The sequence below is a fragment of the Epargyreus clarus genome, unplaced genomic scaffold (genome assembly GCF_041222505.1).
Source record: "Epargyreus clarus isolate Ecla_fem2 unplaced genomic scaffold, WU_Ecla_fem_2.2 ptg000015l, whole genome shotgun sequence".
Taxonomy (NCBI): domain Eukaryota; kingdom Metazoa; phylum Arthropoda; class Insecta; order Lepidoptera; family Hesperiidae; genus Epargyreus; species Epargyreus clarus.
In genome coordinates this window covers 14,526,449-14,550,613 of record NW_027332223.1, presented here as the reverse complement: position 1 = coordinate 14,550,613, position 24,165 = coordinate 14,526,449, and the positions used below count along the sequence as shown (strand labels likewise).

General features: G+C 33.7%; 1 protein-coding gene across 3 annotated transcripts in view; it reads left to right on the top strand.

Moving 5' to 3' along the window:
- Positions 1-24,165, top strand: part of spir (spire type actin nucleation factor) — a 179,731-nt gene that overhangs the window by 144,904 nt on the left and 10,662 nt on the right. For 2 of the 3 annotated variants that reach the window (XM_073081022.1, XM_073081021.1), the window contains exons 9-11: positions 12,523-12,629; positions 22,815-22,932; positions 23,908-23,985. In XM_073081022.1, coding sequence (XP_072937123.1) covers positions 12,523-12,629; positions 22,815-22,932; positions 23,908-23,985 — 303 coding nt within the window. The remainder of the gene's footprint in view (positions 1-12,522; positions 12,630-22,814; positions 22,933-23,907; positions 23,986-24,165) is intronic. The other variant, XM_073081023.1, reaches the window with a different exon arrangement.

The following is a 24,165-nucleotide window of genomic DNA, read 5'->3' as shown; positions in this document are numbered from 1 at the left end:
AATCAGATATTTCATAGCATTGCTCTCGACTTTGATATTGTTAAAGGAGCTCGGAGTGGTTTAACAAATAGATTTTATATTCAAAAGAAGGAATTGCGCAGATTTGCGGGTCGCTAAATGAGATTTGGTTTAGTTAAATTGCTAAGAATTAAATATTTCACTAGCGAATAATAATTGTAAGGCGTCGACGTCAATTCAAGGTTCTTATAATTTATAAAATCATATATCTAATAGTTCTATATTTAAGGAAGGGAAGATAGATCAATACAATTAATACATATTAAAAATCATACGGAGGTTTTATAGGTATGAAATTGAAGTAGACTTGTTTTTGCAAACTAATATTACTGAAATTTAAACAAGCAAAAACAAAAGAAAACATTGTTTTGTTTCATCCATAATCTGTCTATTATTTAATGTCTATTATTATTTATCCATATATATACGCGTTAGATATTATAATGTGTAACTGATAACATTGTCTGTAACGTTTGTAACAAATTTTCCCTTAAGAAAGTGCCTGACATTGACGTAGGTCTGTGAATAACTTGCAGCTATCTATTAGGGTTGATTTATGACGTCAGTCTCAGCCCGATTCCCGCCCACGACACCAAGAATGTTACAGCATCATGCTATGTATTCAATGCGTCCTTTGTTCGCGGTTGAGAGTAAATCGCCGTGGCAACCACGCAATGGATAGCTTATAAACAATTGGTGTCGTAGTTAGGTGGTATACCCCGTGAGGGCTAGCGCGCATGCGATATCTGGGGTAGCCCCCGACATTCAATATGGCGACGATCGCCACAAGTTAAACACGCGCGTATATTTACATGCCAATCGCATCCCGAAATTTAGTGTTTTTTTATCGTTTCAATCAATATTTTCTGTGGTTTCGTAGGAAGTTCGAGTGACAATTTTAGTGTATGAATAGAAAAAATAAGTTTACGAATGTTGCAGTGCCGCAGTGCGATCGTATGCGTTTGGTTGTTCCATAATATTGTGATTTACTACTGCATACACATTGCTACGAAAGTAGGTTAAACCTTTATAATTGTAAAATAATTAATAGTTAACGTTTAAATCCTAATAATATCGTTAGTTAGGGTGATAGTTTAAGTCGCGTTCTATAAATCGAGTTAATTTAATTACGCGATCACATTTCTATGCAAGAAACGCGACATTGCAGTAGTGGTTTACTGTAAACAATAGCGTACACGAATCTTACGAGTCACGTATAGAATTATTTTTATCTGTGCAAAGTTTCCCGCGCTCGTACTCCGGGCTAAAGAGAACGAACGAGAGAGAATTCAAATACATTCCAAGTTTGAAATACATTGCGTGAGTGTCGTGTTCTACTAAGGAGTAAAATCAGTCAAACTGCGTCGCTCAAGGGTATCACCAGCAGCTCTGCTGCTGGGTACAAGGCCGGTGTCCGGTCTTGTGGAGCCGGTGAGGAGTCCTGAAGAGCCAGCATTGGACGTCGCGCAAGACAAGGCGTACTGGGGGAGCGTTGCCACGGCAATGTCATGTAATGTTTTTGTTTTTATGGTTATGCTCCTTTACGTTAGTGCCAGTATAAATTCTTTTATTAAATTTTCTGCAGGGTTCACACTGTAGATGTAACGTTTAATGCTGCGAAAATTAAAGTACAAGAAACATTAACACATATTTTTATTTAGGAAGGAGTAACTCAATACCTAAGTTTGCTAAAAAAAACCAAATAATCTGTAATCTCCTCTATGATAAATTTCCATGGGGGTAGAGGAACCATCGATTCTATAGCATCCCCTGCAAATGAGTCATTCTGAGACGCACCGGTCAACGCACTTGTTCAAACAGCTGTGATTATGAACTATATCAACCCCTTTGTATAACCCCCGTTTGCGGAAATTACTTTTAACGTATGAGTAGTTAAACTTCCATGGCAGACGTTTCCATCGACCCCATAGACTACGGCATGACTCATAAGTAGACGGCGAGACGCTGCTTAATTGTAATATTTCAAAGCAGTTTACGATTGGTATAACATGGTAACTTTACAATGTTTATTGACATGAAGATACTATTACGCGGTAAAACTTGTATAGATTCTGCAATGCTAATTAATTACTGACCGATGCTAGCTTTAACTGATTATTTTATCACACGTATGCGGAACTTCTTGCTCTTAGCCGCCGTTAGTAATATTTTCAAGAAGTAATATTTTCAACCCCTATTTTATCCCCTTGGGGGTAGAATTGATCACAATCCTTTCTTAGCGGATGCCTCCGTCATAACATCTACCTGCATGCCAAATTTTAGCCCGATCCGTCCAGTGGTTTGGGCTGTGCGTTGATAGATCACTATGTCAGTCAATCACCTTTGAGTTATATATATTTATAAGATAAGAAAGGTATTTAAGTGTTTTCATAGTGCTATATCGATGTAAATGCAGAAATTTAATTAATTGCGCTTTATACATAAATAATAATGAATAATATTGATTACGTCAATTATTTCAAACAAATATGAAGCTAATTAAATTAAAACACATAAAAGTATACATAAAAATGTGACCATGTAACTGTAACAACTTTATTAGTTATGCAATTTTCCAATTAATTTTACTGTAGTAAGTTGTATTTTCGTAACATTAAAGAAGAATAAAAACAATCCAAGAGTGGATGACATGTTACATACGAGCATAAAAATTTACGAGTGTAATGTTGTAAAAACAAAAAACCCGCCCGTTTAAAAATAACGTGACTAAATAGGTTAGTAATGAAGCCCATGTCACTCCCACAAATTAGACCATCCAAAAACACCTTATATGTTAAAATCGGTCAAGTCGATTGGGATATAGGGGGTGCCAATATATATATGACACAAAAACATACGTACATTACTACACATATACATACGCTCGAAAAACATTACCACAGTCGGGTATAAATACTCGTATACAAGTTTTTTCTTCCGTTTAAAAGCCGGAAAAGCTGACCTTAAGAAATATCAGTATGGGTAATTACATTTCAGGTGGCATATGTTTATTCGATACATTATTTTCATTAATGTTAATTGGTTAACATTTGGGACCAAATCCATACCCATATAATTGCTATAATGAACACCGTTTGAAAATAATGGTATCTTTCGCGATTGAATAACGTTATACCTATTTTTATAAGGGCTTTACTAAGTTCTGACATTTAAAATCTATTTTTAGGTAATCCTCCGCCTACACTGAAGATAAAATTATGTTAAGCACGCCTTTCTAGCTGTGCTTAGTATAATTCTCAATCATTTCACACTTAGTAAGTGAGATTTACAGGAATATTTAACTAGCGAGACAGCGTTTTCGCTAAGTTCTTACGTTTAATTAAAATTTAGTAAGTTAAGTATCTGGGGGAATAAATAGAACATTTCGTAAGACTACTTCGTGAAGTTGCCTAAAGACGGTTAATTCTTGCTAAAACTTTGAAACTGTTGAGTTAAACAAATTGGGCTTTGGGAACTTTACATAAATGTTGGTTTCGTACATATTTTGTGGAATAATTGTAATAATGCATGTATGTAAAATATGGTGTGCTTGTATACCATCTTATGGCATTATTTCGCAAACTTTATTTTTTTTTATAATACAGGAGTAGCAGACGAGCATGCAGTCCACCTGATGGTAAGTGGCTACTGCCGCCCATGGACATCTGTAATCAACCCCAGATAGGATTAGATATTACCTGAGGTCGGCCACAGATGCGCCGCTATCCCTGTGAACTAGGCTGGAACGTCCGGAAAAGTAGGCATGTCTCTCTTACCACACCCTTCAAAACGGAACACAGCAGCGCCTAACACTGCTGTTATTAGGCAGAAATAGGTGTGGCGGTGGTGCCGCCGGAGTAGAACCACAAAGGGTTCTACCACCTTCTAAAACTAGTACGTAGTAATATTGTTATTACGTGTTTGAAAAGCCTGTATTCATTATTGTACACTTTGTACAGCCGTCTATAAGACACGGCCTTATAGACGAACTGAAATCGTTAAAAACGTTTCAATCTTATTTGTATAAGCTCTCAAATATCGCGTAAATTTTCACATACACCTAAATTAAGAAGTAGTGGGAACAGCCATTCCACTAATTGGCCTATGGAGTCTACATCAGAGTATTTGGAGTAAAAGCACGACACGACCTACTTCACAGCTGCTTTACAGTATTGGGTCATGGTACACTGTTTTACAAAGAAATTTTCTTTTATTTGTCGGTTGCTATTGGTATATAGTTCTTGATGTCAATAATATACGATGGGGTTCCCGATTTATTCTACTCGTGTTTTTTATCTTACTTTAGATGCCTTTTGATGTTTATAAATTAACATACTCTTGGCAATTTGAATTACATTATACAAGTAGCTACTTATATCGTAATTTGATAATTATTTATTTCTAGTTCAATTGTTTATTTCTATTATTTATTTTCAATTCATTATTTATTTCTACTTAAGGATGTTGTGTACAGTAGAAAACGCAAATTAGTTAATAAATTGTACATATTTTAATGTAAATCATTCTCAAAGGTTACTTACATATTCAAATTAGTAATACCCTTTGTTTTACCTTTGAGCCTAGTTAGTCAAAGGGTAGCAATTTCACCAACAGTATTATGATAAAATCATAAAGCCTTTTCAAATTAACCTACCCATTGCTTTTGTTTCGCGGAAAGTGTATTAGGGAAATATTTAGATAGGGCCTCGTGTTCGATAATTATTTTATAAAAGTCATAGATTAGTAAAGATTACTCACTCCTAACAAGAAAATGTACCCAGTTTTGAGAATTGAAATAGTTGCGTAAAAATGTTTTGCCACGTCTCCGTGCTAAAATGTCCCTAAAATATTTGATATAATTATTTATTTATTATGTAATTTACGCAGTATTAGTTATTTATTCATAAATTTTCTCTAAACATGTAATAAGCCGTTTGTGGCTTCATTCAATTTCAAGGCGGCGAAGTATCTTTACTAATCTATGATAAAAGTATTATTTTTCGGAATTTTGTAGTCTTGAACGTTGTGGTTCAATTAAGGCGCGTGCATACAGATATAATAAAAAAACACTTACCATCATAATATGGACTGTGTTCATTCATCTGTGATCATTCGTTATTTAAATGTTATAAGCTTTTCTTCATAAATTTTATAATAAGTACCTATTTAATCATCCCGTGGAGTCTATTCATGTACAAAACCTTTGTTTCGCCGTAAAGGTCCCGTTATGTAACACGATTAAACATCTGTCGCGTGTTTCACGTCATAGTAAATGTCAGAGTTCAGTTTCATTTGCGTCAGTCATCCTTAAATTTCCACAGTGAAAATAGCCACAAAGCTCTAATATTCGGGCTCCCATCAGTACAAAACGTGCGTAACAATCATTTTTTATAAACGACGGTTCGTTTTTCAAATTTTTTGTGCCGCCATTTTCCGAGCGTACTAATCGTCCATCATGTTCGAACGGGCATTCGGGTTTTGTATTTTTTATAAAGTGACGTAAGTTTTATACTTTTATTTACTGTACGAGCAATCGCGAGCTGTAAACAGCCAAGACTTATTTTCGTAGACTATAAAAAAAACATTGTTTCGGTCCACAGATAAGACAATACGTTTTGGAGTAAATTCTGCGCAAACAACCCTTTCATTTTATCTGTAATTTTTCTTTATCTGTGGAGGATTGTTAAAACCTTTTTATTTATAGCTTGCGTAGGATGCGCAAGTAATGGGGTTTATCTCTCGGGAGGAAATCTTCATTATTTTGTTATTATATTTGTTTTGTTCTGAAATAGTTTGACCTTTGTAGATATTTGGTGATAGTACTTTTTAATATGCTGTTTAAGTATATTTTTTTTGTCGTTAATATCTTTAAGAAATATTTTAACTGGTTCCATCCGTGTTTCGCATAAAATCCATTTTTTCTAAAATATCAAGTAACTGAAATAACTGCTACCCTCAAACAGACTTAGCTTTAAACAAGTTTTTAGTTCTTTAAAACCAGACTTCATCACACTTTTCTCATCTTGCTTAGGCGGTATTTCTTTAGTATTGTAGTACATTGGGGAGTTGTTCTAGTTTTCAGGAGTGTCGTATGCACAGGCATAGAAGTATGTCACGCTCAAAACTGCACTGCGGGTAATAATGCCTAGATTAGACCCATACACTGCTTATCTAGGCATGAATAGCTGGCTTTATTACTGCAGCTGAATGTTGTGTGACTCCTTTTTGTTCTAGGTGTGTTTTATATACTCTGTACAATATTTATAGTCTGTGCAGTAGATACGCGCCTTTTTTATCTGTCCTTTTGAATAGCAACGATACGGTCTTTCAAATGAATCTTTTATACAAGTACTGAAACATTTTAAAATATGTACCTAGATACAAACAAAACACTACTGAGACTCCATTTGTAACAGATCTTATAGTTTTCACTACCCTTTCATTTTTTTCTTTGTATCTGGAATCAACTTCCCATTGAAATGAGGATATCTATTCATCGCATATGAATGTTTTTAGTGCGCCGTTATTACTGGTACAATGTAATTCTGGAGTGTAAAAATATATAAAATTATCAGGAACTCTACATATTTCATAGTTAAAAGTAACTATTAACACAATGATTCGCATAATTTATATTATGACTGATCTAAACAGATCTTACATAAATCATACGTAGAGATAAACCTCTGTCACCTTCAGACCGGAGATGCGGGTAATCTAGACATAGGCTTATCTAGATTCTAGACCTAAATATACTGACACTACGCTAATAGGCTAGCGTGATTGGCAAAATGTCCGGTGAAACGGAACACTGACTATGTTGCTTATCAACTAATGAAGTCTACTTGAATAGCAACTAAGTAAAGATTTTAATTGGGTTGATGATGATTTTCGCTTCATCGGAAAGTTTCGCAAAGTACATTGTTAATGGTCCACATAGACGTAATTTAGGACAAGATTGCTTCAGTTTAGTGTAACTTATTATAAAAGACCGTGTTGCAGAGGTTTTCTTTTTACTTTTTTTGTAGGAAAAGTGCTTGCAGTTCATTATTTAATTAACTATGTAACACTCAGAGACTAATGTATTTAACCACAGATAAGATAAAGCTTTTAACTGAGATCCGGAAGGCTAAGTTGGACCGCCTCGGATAAATATTTTCCCTTACGAACAAAACTTTGCCTTCAAACCAAAATATAATGCATTTTACACTATAAAGTAGAAATAGGTGTGGCGCTTGTGTCGTTGAAGTCGAACCACTAAAGGTTCTACCTACTACTTTGCTTATGGATTTTTGTCATTTGCTGTAAAGTTAGTGGACATTCTTTATATTCACTTGCGTTGGTACCGACGCTATTCTGTTTTATAGCAGCAGAGTGATGCTGTTGTGTATCTCGAGGGGTATGGTAGTAAACGTGAATTTTCGTACCGTCTCAATACCTACTCTACACTTTTCATATGGTGGATTGAAAGCTTGTCTTCGCCAAATATCGTTTGCTTGTTATTATTATACCTTCAAATTTAATTAAACCTGATATGTAATTGTAATTTAATCTACTTGAATTTAAAATAAATATCTACCAAAACAAGTTCATACGTTTAGTAAACTAGCATTTTAGACAGTTTTGTTTAATCAGCGAATCATAAAAACCGCTACCGAGTTATTTACCGCCGTATTGCGTATAGTCTAAATAATTTTCAACGCGAGCACTTAATAGCCTAAGTTTATGTAGCCACTTTGTAAATGTTACTCGTTTGATTAATTGGTCGCCTTGCCTGGTCGATAAAATAAGAGTTTTATTTGCTTACTTATGTAGGATTATAATAGCGGAAAGTATACAATTAATTAGGACTGAGAGGACTTTGAAATTATTTCTGACGTACATACATAATTTAGTTTTTATTACCAATGGCTCTTGATTACACAAGACTGTATAAATTGAGTTGCTTACGCGAAATATTAATAGTAAGGCTATGTTTTATTACCAGAAAAAAAAACCTTAAGAAGCCAAATACACTTTCAGTAGTACATTTTCATATGTTTTCCTTCTAGTAATTCCCTTTCTAGGAAAGATCTATATGCTTTATAGAGTTCCTATCTAGATTAATTAGATTAAAGGACAATGCCCATGAAAGTATGGACCGCCGTCCAGAGTTGCATCAATTTGAAACTTGTTGTGGACGATGTATAATTAACCAAATACTATCACCAATAATTATTTTTTAGATCAGCACCCGGGTTCCGAAGTTATTTACCGAAATGTTACATAACCTTAAATTCGAAAATATCCGACGATAGATATATGGTCGATTTTAACTGATAGTAGGTACCTATAATGTAGTTCGACTAACATATTCCATTTACTTTTAAAGGTAGTAGGTAAAAAACCTAAAATAATCCTAAAAACCTAAAATAATGAATTCCGAGTATAAAATACCGCCATTTTAATTTTTAAGAACAAAAATCAACATTTCGTCTTATTTTATCTTAAATGGAAACCCCTTGTTCAAAGAAACTATTCTGATCGACAAACTATGTAAAAAAAATCAAAAAATAATTTTAATATTACTTTCATTTTGATGCATGAGAAAAATCATTAGTCAAAACACTAATAGATCTTATTGAATTCCGAGCATAAAATTCCGCCATTTTAATTTTTAAGAACAACAATCAAAATTTCGTCTTATTTTATCTTAAATGGAATCCCCTGTTCAAAGAAACTATTCTGATCGACAAATTATGTAAAAAAAATCAAAAAATAATTTTAATATTACATTCATTTTGACGCATGAGAAAAATCAGTACCAAGAATGGGCATTCTCCTTTCATTAGTAAAGTATGTAATTACTTTATATTGATAGGGTTATTGAAGATCAATGCGACTAACAAACATGTACTCAGTTTTTCATTTTAGTTCATTACGAGCAATTTATATGCAGTTAATGCGTACTTGTCCTTAACAGAAATAATTGAAAAGGTCGCCCGTTTAACTGGATACGTTTTGATCTACTTACAATAGATTATTTTAATATATCGTAAATTTCCTTACAATTTAAAGTTACTATTATAAATATTATTAAAGGTAGGTTAATACAAGTGGCTAGATAACGTCGAGTTAGTGGGAAATAAGCAATGATTTGCGTGAGAAAATATGCATAAATGTCATGATTCTGCAAAGCCGCGTATCCGTGTCTAAACAAAAAGTCACTTATCATACCTACATATTAAATAAAAGAGAAGTTAGGTACTTAGTTGCGTTAATCATTAAATTGCATTTGAAAATATTTTATAGAAACGCAAGATAAACGAAAAAATTCGCCATTTACAATTTCTTTATAAAAGAAGTACCTACCTATGTTTGTAACATTCCTGGCATATTTTTATGTAAAAAAAACCTGTTGTAAGTGTACTTCTTTAAAATATCTCGTCTTACAATTTGGTATAAGATCATAGAATTTAGAGAAGTACCTAGAATAAATCAAATCTGAAAATTATTGGTTACTTTAACTCAAATCTTAAAACAATACATTAAAAATAGAACGTATCGTCCCGAGGAATGTATAACCCCATGTATAACCCAATATCGGTCAGCTGGCCTATTGATAGATCTGTAGCGCTGACATTTAGTGATGAATGCAGCGCGGCCTTCGCGGTAAGGACGGTGAAAGTAAATGTATTTGTCTATGGTTGCCGCGTTTGATTTTCAAACTGTTGATAAATATTATTTTTTCATAAAATAGTAAAGTAATTCGATTTTGATTGTTTATAAAATTAAAATTTAATAATTTAGGATAAAAAAAATGTAGATAGAAAATATTGAACATTATTATTTTTTGTTTAAAAAGCGCTAAATGCTGTTTGGAATTAAGAAATACTTCGTGGTTACATTTTGCACATTATTACAGTTTTAAGTATAGTGAGGAAACAGTCTTTTTATGTTTTTACTAGAAAATTTATTTAAGCTTCTTGAGCCGTATGTTGGGAACCCTGTTTCGACAAGAATGGTTTACGTATTATGCAATTGTTAATGTAAGCATTTATGGCTTACAGTACCTATAAAATTATTGCGCTGTCAGTAATCAGTATGTCGATATGTTTCAATAGCTTGAACGTTAAAAATTTAACGACCGCAAGCAAAAATATTATTGGGGCCAAAGGCTGAAAAATTATAGCCCTTAATTCGAGGACACAATATCTTTCTCACCCACATACGTACTTAAAAGCTGTACATCAAGCAATCGGCGGAATTCCCACACTTATAAATATTTTCCTGATTTTTTACGGCGCTGTCTAGGGGCCTTGACTGATTTAAAGTGGCATTCAGATATTCAGATTTCAGAAAATAAAGAAAATGTTTCTGTTCAAAAAAATTAATTCGAACCAGATTTGAACCGATAGTATAATTGAATATGTATAAGAAAGAAGATCGTCTCAATTTTATTTTTATTGCGGTTCGATCCGGCACTGCGGTCTCTCAATTGTCGAACCCTGGTCTAGAAATACGAATATCTATTATGTATACTTTTTGTAATGTTAAGAAAACAGAACGAGGACGTTTAAATCATGAACTATTAATTGCTACAATCATTAATGATACAAAACGATGGGGGTTCGATCATTCCCTTGCCTTGAAATATCAAAATTGCTTACATAATAAGTATGCGTTACATTACATACATACACAAATTGTAAAATTAATCAATAGTATCACAATAATTATCATTAATTAACACTTAAGGTTCTATGTGCGTAAAGTTACATTTATATAGTTGGAACTATGTTAGGTAGTTGTAAGTATAGTATAAACTTATAGCATTTCATTTTAAAAAAATAATTGCCGTTATAAGTCACAAATGAATGTGCCTTCTTAGTCAATTTACCCAAGTTAAACAATTTTAATTAAATGGGATTTATTACAAAGAAATATCAGACTCGAATCTGTTTCACGTTTTAATCTGATCAAAGCCTCACGGATTATCTTGTGCTTACTGCTATGCTTCATCCTATTAGATAACTCAAACACGACTTAGAATATGGAGCTTTAAGCTTCCGGGCCGAATGTAATCCGGAATCCGGTTTGGCAACTTAACAGTATTTACTTTAATCCGGTTGTCCGTGAGGCTACTAAAATATACCACTAGTATGAATATTTGTCTATAAGATTGATTATAGTAGTCGCAGTAAATCACAGTCAATGCCAGCTACATAATATTGTACATTGGTCTCCATTGGGTTTATTAAGATTGAGCAAATCTTGAAGGATGAATAAGAAATCTATTTGTCAAAGATCGTTAATAAATCCTTAAAGCATACTAATAAATATAATTATGTACAATTTTGCATTTACTTTTTTCAAGACCCTTGGAAACTAATTTGGAAGGTCTTTTGTAGGTAGCTCTTAAATCAGACACCTTTAAAATTAGATACAGTATTGCTTTTATAAAGCAAAAGTACTTGTGGCGGCTAGTGAGGCCATCGCTGTGGTATCATGAGTTCTAGGTACTATAGCCTATGTTTGTTAACGACTTACAGCATAGTTTGATATCTTATCTACACTTTACCTGTAAAAGATTTCATTCTAATCTCTAAAATATTACAGAACTTTAGCTACGATTGACACAGTTTATTGTTACACGTAACTAACTTCTAACAGTTTGTGTTTTCTTAATCTAATCTTTCTAAGTTTACTTAATATTACTTTATGAAAGGTCTTAAAGTAACTAACTACTCACTTATCATTTTCACAACTTTAATATTTAACTTTTATAAATTTAAGTAATTGAAACAAATCGGAAAAATAAATGTGGGTACATAATATTTTTCATTTATCTTATAACTTCCATGATAAGTTAGGTTATTTGAACATTGAGAATCATAAACTAGAATGCGTTCCCAAAATGCCTGCAACGCACGAATTATTGTACGTATGTACTTACTATGTAAGTGTACCTAAACTACACGACTCTTAGCATGTTTTCGCCCTAATAAGTCTCTATTTCTATTTCTCAAAAAACAAAAAAAATATACTTGTCAAATGTGACTTTACACTTGCCTACTAATTTACTTACTACCTATGTAAAGTTCAGGGGACTATTAATTTCTATTTACCTATCTGCGCACTAGTGATTACGGTTTCAACACTAGATATCGAAAAGGTCGCAATACTCATTGAAAGAACAATTAAGATCCACCCCAGTTTCAATTAACAATCAAATGTTAATTATTGTCAATCTAGAACTTAATGCAGGCTTACAAACAATTGATTTTGTTGATTAAAATCTCTGTCTCTATGCTATAATGATTATGGGGTATATTATTTAAAAGTTATCTACCTTATTTTATATATCTTCAAATTATGATACCATTTTTTCATTTGAAATACTTTACATATACCTAATTAAAAATGAAATTCTATACCACTCTTTAATGTGATTGTTCAGCATGTTTATAAATAAATACATATTAGCGTAACAGATTCCTTATAGTCTTCATTTGGTTGTTGCAGCAACAAGCGGCGCGGGCGCAGGTGGCGACTCGCGACGGGGTGGTGACGTCACTCCTCACACACAACCACAAAGGCGGCTTATCAAAGTCGACTTTGACAACCTTGAGGTAAGTGTCCTTCTTGGTTTTGCTGTATAACAGTAGTGTTACGAGCTGCTGTATTCTGCTTTGAATTGTGTAAGGCAGATGGATTACTTAAGTCCTTAGAGGTAGCAAATAAAGCAATAGATATAATGGTCCTCGGGATTCTGACCCACAGGATTATTTTTTGTTGATTTTTCGTTTCCATGAGCGGCAACAACCACTTACATTAGGTTGACTTAAATAGTCGTTTGATTATATCCTTAGGCAATGAAAACGAACACAACTTGTGATCTTTGTATTTTTGTGGCGTAGAATATTAGTTGTTAGTTATATTTCTATTCATTCGGATCTTATTTAAAAGCACATAAGTAGTAAATAAAACTATATTTTATGTAGTGTCTACGCTTCATAATAAAAAAGCTTATGTAATAATATGTCAGTAACGGTACTTGTATATAAGCAAGTCTTAATTTGCATGAAATATAGATTAATCATATCTTAGTACAGAGTTACAGATTGATAGCATGTACGCTTGCCAAATATGACTCCCAACTTATTTGGCAAACAATCACTCATTCCTAGAATTTGAATAATTGGAATCATGTTGTTATTGCGTCTTAATTATAGTTATATTAATATAAATAAAAAGATATGCTAAATTGGATGAAACATTGAATTGTGTGCTTGTGAGTCTGAAGAAACTATATTAAAGCTAAAAAAGGGAGGAGGGAGAATAGGTGTTGTGGCAGCGAATTAGGTTACTGTGTTTCCTAGAAACTTTAACATAGATACCTCATCTCATCGTGTCACACTTTATACATCACCCGATTTGAAATCATACGAGTATGAGGTAAGGTGTTAAAAGCAAGGCTTAATGACTTTCAATGGCTCGTGAAATACGAATGAATTGATCTAAATATATCTAATCGAGAACCTTATTTTCTATTATGATTGCATCACCAAACTAAACACTAACACACAAGGAAAACAATTATAAGTTCCAACAGTCGACAATAAGGCTACAACAAAGAAAGATAAACAATAAACAAATTTGTTATTAGCCCCAATACTAGGATTATATCATTATCGCCTAGGATTAAATCCAGAAGGGGCACTAGTGTATCCATACGGTCATGATATCGCCAAGACCACATATTCTTGGTAATCCCAGATTGCTGTTTATCTATTTATATCATCTTATACACACAATGACACGAACCTGCTATTTTGCTTTAAAGAGTGGTCAGTGGACTGTTAGGGGATTAAATATGGGGCATTCCTAATTAGTTTTCTACGAGAAAATCGCTGTCTTGGTATTTTAAACGTTGCAATTTTGTAGTGAATGTAGTGAGTCGTGCGTGACGGAAGTAATTATATTTTATTTACATACACACGTTCTACGTGCCGTTCACGATGCAAAAGTTCGAACGTAGACAAAATCGACTTGCTAAAAATTTTGTTAAGCGAATGAATTATTTATACAATAGTGAAAAGAAACTTGCATTCTTTAGTATTTCATTATCTTAACCAAGTCTTTCTCAATTAAATGTTACCAAGATGGTATTGTAACATTTCATACTTTCTAATTCTGAAAATTGAGTACCTACTACAAGTAACAGTGGATATATTGGATTTTTATTTTAGTTGCATTTGCAAGTATTTGTTACATTGACAGTGTTAATTAAGCAGAAAATAATAACATTTGCATTGAAATTAAGTCAGTTTTGCAAATTAACTTATCAAGATCAGATGGTTTTACATGTTATGCCAATTTTATTAACATTTTTTCAATGTTACAAAGATTACAAAGACATTATCTTAAGTGACCTTACAAAATCTTTAAATATTACAACCATTTTGTCCACGTTGTTTTGAAATTCAAACAGCTCATTTAAACAAGTTAAGTATGTTTGTGTAATTTAAAAACAAAAATGTTATCAGACAGGTTAAAGTCAACTCTAAATAAAATTACGTTTCCGATAACAATAACAAATATAATCAATTCAGCCTCAAGGAAAGCCTTTACCGTTCTACTCAGAGAATTTTAAAAAATCTGCAGTGAATGGAAGTACCGTTACATAGAAAGGGAATTAATAAATAAGTCCAAGTTAATCATGATCTTAATAAAGGTGAGAATTGTGTAAACCTCAGAAAATGTGTAATGTCGCGACGTAGGCATTACTCAACGTAACGTTCCATTAAAATAACTCAGGATAAAGTTCTATAAAATATCTCCATTGGTCGCTTCATTGGGTAGGAGTACCTACCTAGTACTCGGCATCAGTTCCATACAAATCTCAGAGTATCGTTCCATAGGTAGTACCCACAGAGCGTCTGTTTGATAAAAAACTCGGCTTACTGTTCGATTAATATTGTAATCTGCATAAAGGTCCATAAACACTCAGTTTATAGTGACTTTAAAATACTATCCTTCATATAGATCCATAGAAATATCAGCTTACCATTTTATTAAGGTAGTACAGTCCGCGCCATACTGCTAGTAAGCTCTCAAGTTTTTGCGAGCAGGTGTAGTCATACAATTTGCTATGGCGACACTATTCATTTCTATATTCAGAGCGGACTAGCAGTTTTACGTGGACTATACTCAGCTTGAATTCAATATAAATCTCAGGTTAACGTTCCATTCGTTTCATTAAAGTAATCTCAGCACGATATTCTATCAAAGTATTTTGTCTAATTGAAATAGCTCGCTTCGGAACTCCATTTTTCATAATTCCGAATTTGGACGCGAAAAGGTTAGTTATTTACCGAAAGCCTAGATAACACGCTGACCTTTTCGAAGATAAAGAGTGGATTTATAAAAGTTCTCGCAGGATCGATGTGTGGCATATAGGTCGAACTTTGCTAATATGTATCGTGTGTTAAATGTTAAGATATGCCGACTAAATACAGTGCCAGTGATTAAAAGGTTTAATTTAAATTAACCTAAGATTGTGTAGAAGAGTAGGAGATACTAATAGTGTCTCTAGTTTTGGAGAATCACTGTTTTTTCAATTTCACATTTAGTAAAGGTTAAAAAAAGATATCGTGGATTTTGTTTTTATTTAAAACTGTAACATTGATGGTAAAATTTGATAACCTTTTCATTATTACGCAATGTAACATAATTCTTTGTAAGTTAGCAGGCCCCATATGATAATGGACATTCTTCGGTGCACAACTACTTATATTTTATATGCGTATTCTACATGTTTTCTATATTCTAAGTCTGGGTCATAAAACAGAGTGTAGAGATCGAAAGGAGGTCGAGAATACCTGCAAATACTTTCATAGTATCAAAGACCATTATGATGGTACCAAGCAATCGCTATGTGGCAATAGAGGATAGTAGTTCGTATTCCGACAGTGTTATTTCTAGGTGCGACTGTTTTTGAATCAAAATATAATTGTTATTCATAATTTATTAATGGGGCAAATTACAAACGGTAAAAATAATTAGGTACTTATAAAAATCACTTGCCGAAAACACATATAGGAGAAGATTGTTGAACTCAAATAAACTCTTCTCGGTGATTAATAAATAACTGCTAATACGGTACACGTGTTTGTACCCGTGTTACTGTATATTAATTAGTTATTTCTCGTATTACTAAGTTATAGTGGATCCCGTATGAAAATTTCGTTCACTCCGTAAGTAAGCTCGACGTTCTAGTTCAAATGCTATGTGATGAAGCGGAAAATGACACATACAACCCTTACATATTATTAAAGTGCATAAAATTACTCATCATTTCCTAACGGCACTTGAATATCCTGTAGAAAGGAAACAGTTACACTTGTGCAAACATATCTCATGAGACTTCCATGACCCAGTTTTCGATACGTCAGGTTCTGAACCGTATTCCTCCTTAATACGGAAGAATATGAAATGAAAATGGAAAGCAATTTCGTCGAATATGATGCATGGCGAAGGTCTCAGCGTTTAAAAGTAAATTTTAAGTTTTATTAGTGGCCGAAAGTAGGCGCCGGGTTAGTACGTGGATGTAGAAGTTCAAGGACTAGAAGTGCTTACGTTTGAGCGGACCGCGCACTGGCTCGTAATGAGCGCATTTTAATGATGTGAATGTGTGAATATATCACACTGTAATCTGTAATACATATACTATGTCAAGAGCCTTAATTTTTTTGAACAACCTCGACCGGATGACGTGTGTACATTGCACATTATCACATGTTTGCTAAGTAAGAAAGGTTTGCTTTGTTACTCATCTTGTAGGTGGTATACGAAAGGTTAATATTTTCCGAAGATACTACGGACAATGTTTGATTAAGGTTTTAGTACCTAAGTAGATTTAAATATATTTATTGTTTTATAATATCTTTGTATTTACAAGCAGTAACAAAGTCAAGTTAAATTTATTTAGCACTTTAGTTCTTTTGAATGAGTCGGTCAAAATTCATTATTTATAATTATTAGGTTTTATTATACCCAATATACTTTATGAACTATTTTTCAATATTTTTAGACTCTCTTTTCGTTAGATTAACGAGGTGGAGTTTGATGCAGTTTAAAAGTACTGAGGTTATTTTATTTTTTACATGAATATATAAGATTAAAGTAACATAACTATACAGCTGTCGAACCATTCCGAATTCTTTAAACCCACGTCACACGGTCACTTCAGAAGTAGGGTAAGAGGGCCGCCGCTGTTGCAAATGAAAGGAGCGCCTCGGGAGTGGCATTGAACCAAAACTAGGCAGGTAACTTAAACTTTATTATGTCAAAGGAGTAGCAAAATTGCACGAAGCTATTTCTGCCAAATTTGATTGTTGTTATGAAAGCATTTATAGCTTTGCGATGAAGACGTAATGGTGCATTTGCACGCTTGGCGTTCGCCGTTAGCTCAAAACCTTTACAAACGTTTGGCATGATCAAAAGCTATGGTATAAGCCTGTGTCTACACAAACAAGTATAATGGTCTATCCCCACGCTCGAATTTGTGATGGTTTGGCAAGTGTGCGGTACAAAAGATCTACAAAGTTGAGCAACGTCGGCTACGGTTGCGAGTTGGATGGGTGACCACTAGTGGCTAAATATCATACACGCGTCCGTGCTTCGGACATGTTTTCCATCGCAGCTGTAATAGTAGGACAGCAGGTGTAGGATAGCGGCAATTTGAAAATGTATCTTTCTTAGAGCGTTATTAAATATGTAGCCGTTATAAAGTAAATGTTAGTGCGGTTTATTTTAACGAGGTTTGAAGTATACTCTAGTTGGTTTCTACTAATTAGGCTGCCATGTACATGTGTATAAAATAAACCCAGAGATGGATAAAATAAACCCAGGTTTCAGAGAATGGTATATTCACAAGATGAAATGTTGTTTACTCTGATAACAAGCGGGGTTGTTACAAAATTTTGCTTTAATGAGCTATATTATGTTAGGATATTAGCTTTTTATGAATTTAAAATAGTAAACAAACTTTAAATATTTATATTTCCAATCTTTGATTACATGTGGATGTTATGAAATTCTCGAAAGACCCGCAAATACTCAGATTCAAAAGTTACAATTCATTGGATTTCTGTCCGTCCATCTGTAATCGAACTCTGTACTGGAAGACTATGACATTATGTTCATTTTGTGGTCGGCGTGAGACAGTGCTAGTTCTTGACTAAGATATATTCGACGTGGATGCCGACACATACATACTACCCTATAGTATGTAGTATGTACTACAGGGTAGTATGTATGTGATAGATAGGCAGCACCAACAACAAACAAAAATAAACCAAATCTTTTGGGTTCCTATTTTGTCGTAATTTAAACAATATTCAAGCTGGTTATCTTCCAGTCAACCTTTTCAGTTACAGTAGCCACTTTGTTACTATCGTCCACAAAACGGTAAAGCTAAATGCCTATTTATTTCTATTCATTCATTCACTGTACCCATCTGAATAGCAGCGACTATTCTCTCTTGATCATTTCATGACAACAAAAGCCTGACAGAAACGGGGCGGATACACGAGATATGTTCCTCCATTGAATGTGTTGTGTCAAAACATAATTAAACACACATTACAGTTTACTATGTATACCATGTAGCTGTTTTATTTCATTGATAGTGTATGACTTTGGACCTTTTTATTCAACATAAATAGGAGCAAACGAGCGCGGGTTGTTCCCAAAACTATCATTCATTTTTTACGACATTATTCGACAATTATTTTTATCTTCTACTCACAATTACTTTTAGATTGTAATCTTTACGAGTATTAAATAATTGCAAGTTTTACCAGAATTTATACTACACTTTATAGTACCTATCTACGTTAGTATCTTGGCATTAACAAATTGCAAAAGATAAATCCACACAAAACTTTACTGATATCTTCTTTCGTTGTAATTTAATTACAACTTACATAAAACAATTTATTTCTGTTATGTCACGTTGCAAATGATCAATGGTAAATTGTTGTTTAGCTTTCATTTGTTTAATCCATTTGGTTGCGTCATTGGCAAAAATAACAGACATTTCTTCTGAAATGTCAGCATAAGCAAATTAATAATCGTGTTTAATACTTTATTGCATACCATACTAATATCTTAAGGTGCTGTTTAAAGCAATCAGCTTTGAAGCAAGTTTGGAACGGGTAAAATGGATTGATAAAAGGCTTAAATTAAAAGATTTACAGTACTTAGCGGCGCATATCTAAAAAAAATACCTAAAATTCATAGACTACGCGTGGTGGTGGTTCTGCATATCTTTTCATTTCGTTACATCGCAGCAATGCTTTTAGGAATAGTCTGATGTTACTAATGTTTATGGGAATCTGACAGTAATCTAAATACGGTTTATTAAAAATAATCACGTTTAGATTACTTACTTAAACCCAACATCACCCTAATTCACTTTAGCGTGCATGCTAAATTGAATTTATTTATGGTCTAAAGTTTACTTGCAAAACCGGAAATTGCATATCCAGTCCAGTCTAGTCCTCTACGTTAGTCTAAAGCAATTAGCTCTAACTAGTGGATAGTTGCCTATTAACCTAGGTTGTCTGAAATTCGCGGAAATCGCCGGGACTCGAGCAAGCTGATTGACCGGGTCACAATTTCCTGGGCGCTGCCTTCTATCCGTTAATACTTCTTGACAGGCTTAGGTATAGTGAAGTGAAGTATACAGTGTACCAGGTTAAAGTATAGCGAACATTTTAGTATGTAGTGTACATTCCAGCGCTGAAGTAGAGTAAGACTATAAGTGCACCTATACATTTTTTCTAATGTGTTTTTTTGTTCTCTATAACGAATATACCTCTCGAAGTGGTTAAGCGTTCGAAATGTATTGGATCACGGGATGTGTACATTAATTAATGTATTTGTTACATATCGGAAATACCATAATGTACATTTAAAATGCGCATGGTCGGCGACCTACAAACCTAAGGCACTCGTACATTGGATGCGGTCGGAATTTAGAATAACTAAAGGTCATAATAATATGCGAAACTGTGCTTTGGCCGATAAGTTAAGCCATCAATTGTTGCCATCGGATAGCTCTCGTTAAATCAAATCGAATCAAATCAATTTATTTGTGAATAAGGTAACATATAATGGCTGTTGGGTGTTAAAACAATTTTCGACGATCGCTTATTCTACACTAAGCGGCTTACAAATATATATATGTACGTTAAACAATCTAATTTAAAATTCAAAATTCATATTTTCATTATAATAAATTTAAAATAATTTATATAATTAATTATTAATTAATATAAACTCGTAAAAACTCGTTCCGATCAAATGTGAAATATCGCTATGCTAAGTAATAGGACATTAAAAGATAAAATGTATACGTTTAAAATAAACTACTAGGTACTTAAAAATCAAACAGTTATAGTCCGCGTAAAACTGCTAGTCCGCTCTGAATATAGAAATTAATCGCGTCGCCATAGCAAATTGTATGAGTACACCTGCTCGTAACAGCTTTAGAACGGACTAGCAGTTTGGTGAGGACTATACGAGTACCTCAATATTATTTATTTGTGTAAAATATGCTATTAATTCAGTCTAACTTGAAGTACTACTCTATATATATCTCAAACTAATAATAAGCGTAGGATAGCGGAAGAGTATAGAAAACTTCTCCCTATTAGTTGAAGTTGGCGTGACACAGTTTGGCTTCGCTACACTTCATTAACTAACTAGGACTCAATTGGATTATTCTGCACCTACAATGTATTATTCGATCGAATACACATACATGGTACTGTGACACATTGCGACTTAGGTTAATTTCCGTGGAAATCATAACAATGCGTGGCGTAGTATGTAAATGGTGCAATCTCGGTTTTTATAGAGAAAATAGTTTGGTCAAATATTCAAAGACTTTAAGATCGAGGCGATACCAGGCACTACTTTTGGCGTATAATAGTAATGTTAAGCGTTATTGTGATCTGGTTTGAAAGGATAAAGTAAAATACAGATAAGATATTTTACATGATGTGATCCCACTTAGATTACAGCAATGTATCTTTGTCTGTCTTTGGGGAGACTGCAATTCTATTTGTAGTTGATTGCCTATAATCAGTATCTGTCGAGAATGACATCTTATTTAAAAATTCTGTAACCTTCAACCTTTAGCAAGTATTTGATACTCAACGCGTTACCTAAGGCTGCTATGAATATAATTACCATAATGGAATCTCCAGGGTAAACGGCACCTACTCACACCGGCATGATTCTCGAAGGGAAAGTGACCACGCAACGATATAAGGGTCGGTGCATTTCGAATGCAGTCGGTGTCACAAACGCCACTTATCATTACCGCTCACTTTCACTACAATACCGGGTCTTGTTTCAATGTTATAGCCGTATATTGAATTATTGAACAAGTGGAATTATGTAACGTCTTATAGGAATAAGGTTCGACATCAGATAGGGGACCAAATTGTTTTCTAACCTGGGTGCTAATTCCTTGATCCTAACTTTAGTCTACTTTAGTCTACTTAGGTTGTGTAGAATTGGATTGTACTACATATGATTTTTCACTTGGTTCAGACCAATACTACTGACCATATTACTGATATACTGATTGATAATAAGGTACAAAAATTACATGATATAACCGTAATGAGCATCGAAAAAAAGATAAAAAAATGAAAGTGAACATTTTAGGGTAAATGCAATAAATAATGTGCGTGCTGCTTTTATATTTCTCTTTGAAGCATGTTTGGAAAACCCGTCAAGTTCCTTGGCGTATATGGCAACATAACTTAAATAGGGCAAACGTGTCCAATCTGGGACAAAGCTTCGCGTGACATGCGTGATTTGTTACGAGAGGTGAATTTTATGGTGTCGTTCAAGCAAAAAGAAAAACATTTATTACAAGGAAGAAAGTTTGGGGTTTTAGACGTTTTGTATGATAAAATTAATAAACGGACAGCGATTAATACAGTCTGTCGTTAAATGGTTATTTATGTTTATGGATATCTGTCTATAACTTAACACGTTACTTTCCCCGTGGTCAAAGTTGAAACACCTTATGTACAAATTGTTTGTTTCAAGTGAGAAACAGTCGGGCTCTTTCAAAGAGTTACAAAAGAATTCTCCTTCAAAACCGGCGAATCCACATGAAAATCTACCATCCAGTAGTTAGACAGCTTTACCTCTAGGTTTACTTATTAAAAAACAATATCACACTGTGATACAAACACCACTGCGATAGCGCAGAAATATGTATGAAAGTACTGCTTTAATCGAATCATGAAGAGTTATTCTTATCTTATAACACCTTCTTTGCGTGCAAATTAATAGAATTTATTAGAATTAATTTGAAGTTTATTAATGCAAGACAGCACTCGGTTTAATGAAATTTTATTCGAGCTCATCGTATACATTAGCATATATTATCTTGCAAGTTGAATATTGCAGAACTTAGCTCTGGCTGAGTGATTATAATTAATATATTTTTAGGTAAATCGAGCAAGCGAACATGCTTTTTATCTCATGCTAATTGTTTAGGACATTTGTTACTATCTCCGAATAAAACAGCGGTCGGTCTTTCACGTCTGTAATAGATATGTTGCCACCTTTAAGTATTGATAAGTCAATTTAAGCATGTATGCCTTACCAAGTTTCCTATGCAACCACAGTAATGTGACTATGATACTATGCAAAAATACAACAGACACCGACATTAAAAAAAAAACATACTTTTATATTTACGGTCAATTTATTTTTGCCAGGATGACGAGGACGAAGATGATACCGAGACGTGCATCAGCCCGGAGACTTGTGTTCCCCAGCCATTTCCCAGGCACACGGCTCCACAGCAGCCAGCTCCAAAGCCATGGAAAAGGACCGGTAAGCATTTTAAGGGTATTATGTAGTGACGGATTTACATTATCAAATACTTAAGATTAATGATGATTGTGTATAAATATGGGATGTAATCATGCATTTAGATTTGGGACTAAAGATTTTTTCAAAATTACTTTAAAAGGAAAACTAACATTCATGAAGGTTGAGTATTAGACTGCAAATTTTCAAAATGTGCCTAAATTTCTATATTTAATAAATGAAATATGCCAGTGACGGTTTTAATTTAATGTAATATAACTGGGTAGTAAATCTCTAATAAAAATCCGTTACTGCTGCTATGCTAAATTTATTAAAATACCTATCTCACGCCCAGCTGGTAATAAGCTCACGTATTCAAGAAAAAGTGCTTTGGGTTGTCAAAAATATGGATATTGATCGCATATCTCACGCAATTGTGCGCTTGCTTTACGCCAAGATGGTGTGGGTTGTCAAATGCCTTTACACGTATTTTTAAACATTTCCCCGTAAATAAGGAATTGATTATGTTAAGCCAGTAACAGACTGTGTTTATACTTTGACTTTGACTTTTTTATTGAATTGTCATGTTGTTAGTAAATAAGTATTTGCATATTACGTAGGCTATACCTACTGTGGGGTGCCAAAATGACCTTGTAACATGTAGGTGTAAAGTTGCATCGTGACCAATGATATTATATACACATATGTTTAGATAAATTGGATTCGAAGAAATGATTATAAACATTTAATATTATATTTAATTGGAAAATGTTATCTAATCTTGTCTTATATGAGATAATTTATTCTATTCCAGTTTATAGACATTTGTGACCAGGAAGTAAATACAAAATTAAAGTACATAAATAAGATGCAAAAAAAAATTGAGCCATTTTTCGAGTTTACATTTTCTTCGAAGTGTTATCCAAACATATGAGAATATAATCACTGATCGACACAGAGTAGGTCTGCACTGCACACTAACCGGGTCTGTGCTCGCAGGGGAGACGCCGCGGGCGCCGCCGCGCACCCGCATCTCGCACGACGAGTACCACCAGTTTTGCGACGAGACCCTCGAATGTATGACCGCATGCTCGCATGTCTGATAGTTGCATGACGTCTGCTTTGGCATTTTTGTCTTACGCTAGATGCATTAACATAAGTTTAAGAAGTAGCCTCACAAAAATGCAATATTCAATAAAACCAGTACACTGTTTCTTTTTTCATATTTAAATTATGTTAGCGTAATAAATAGCAACG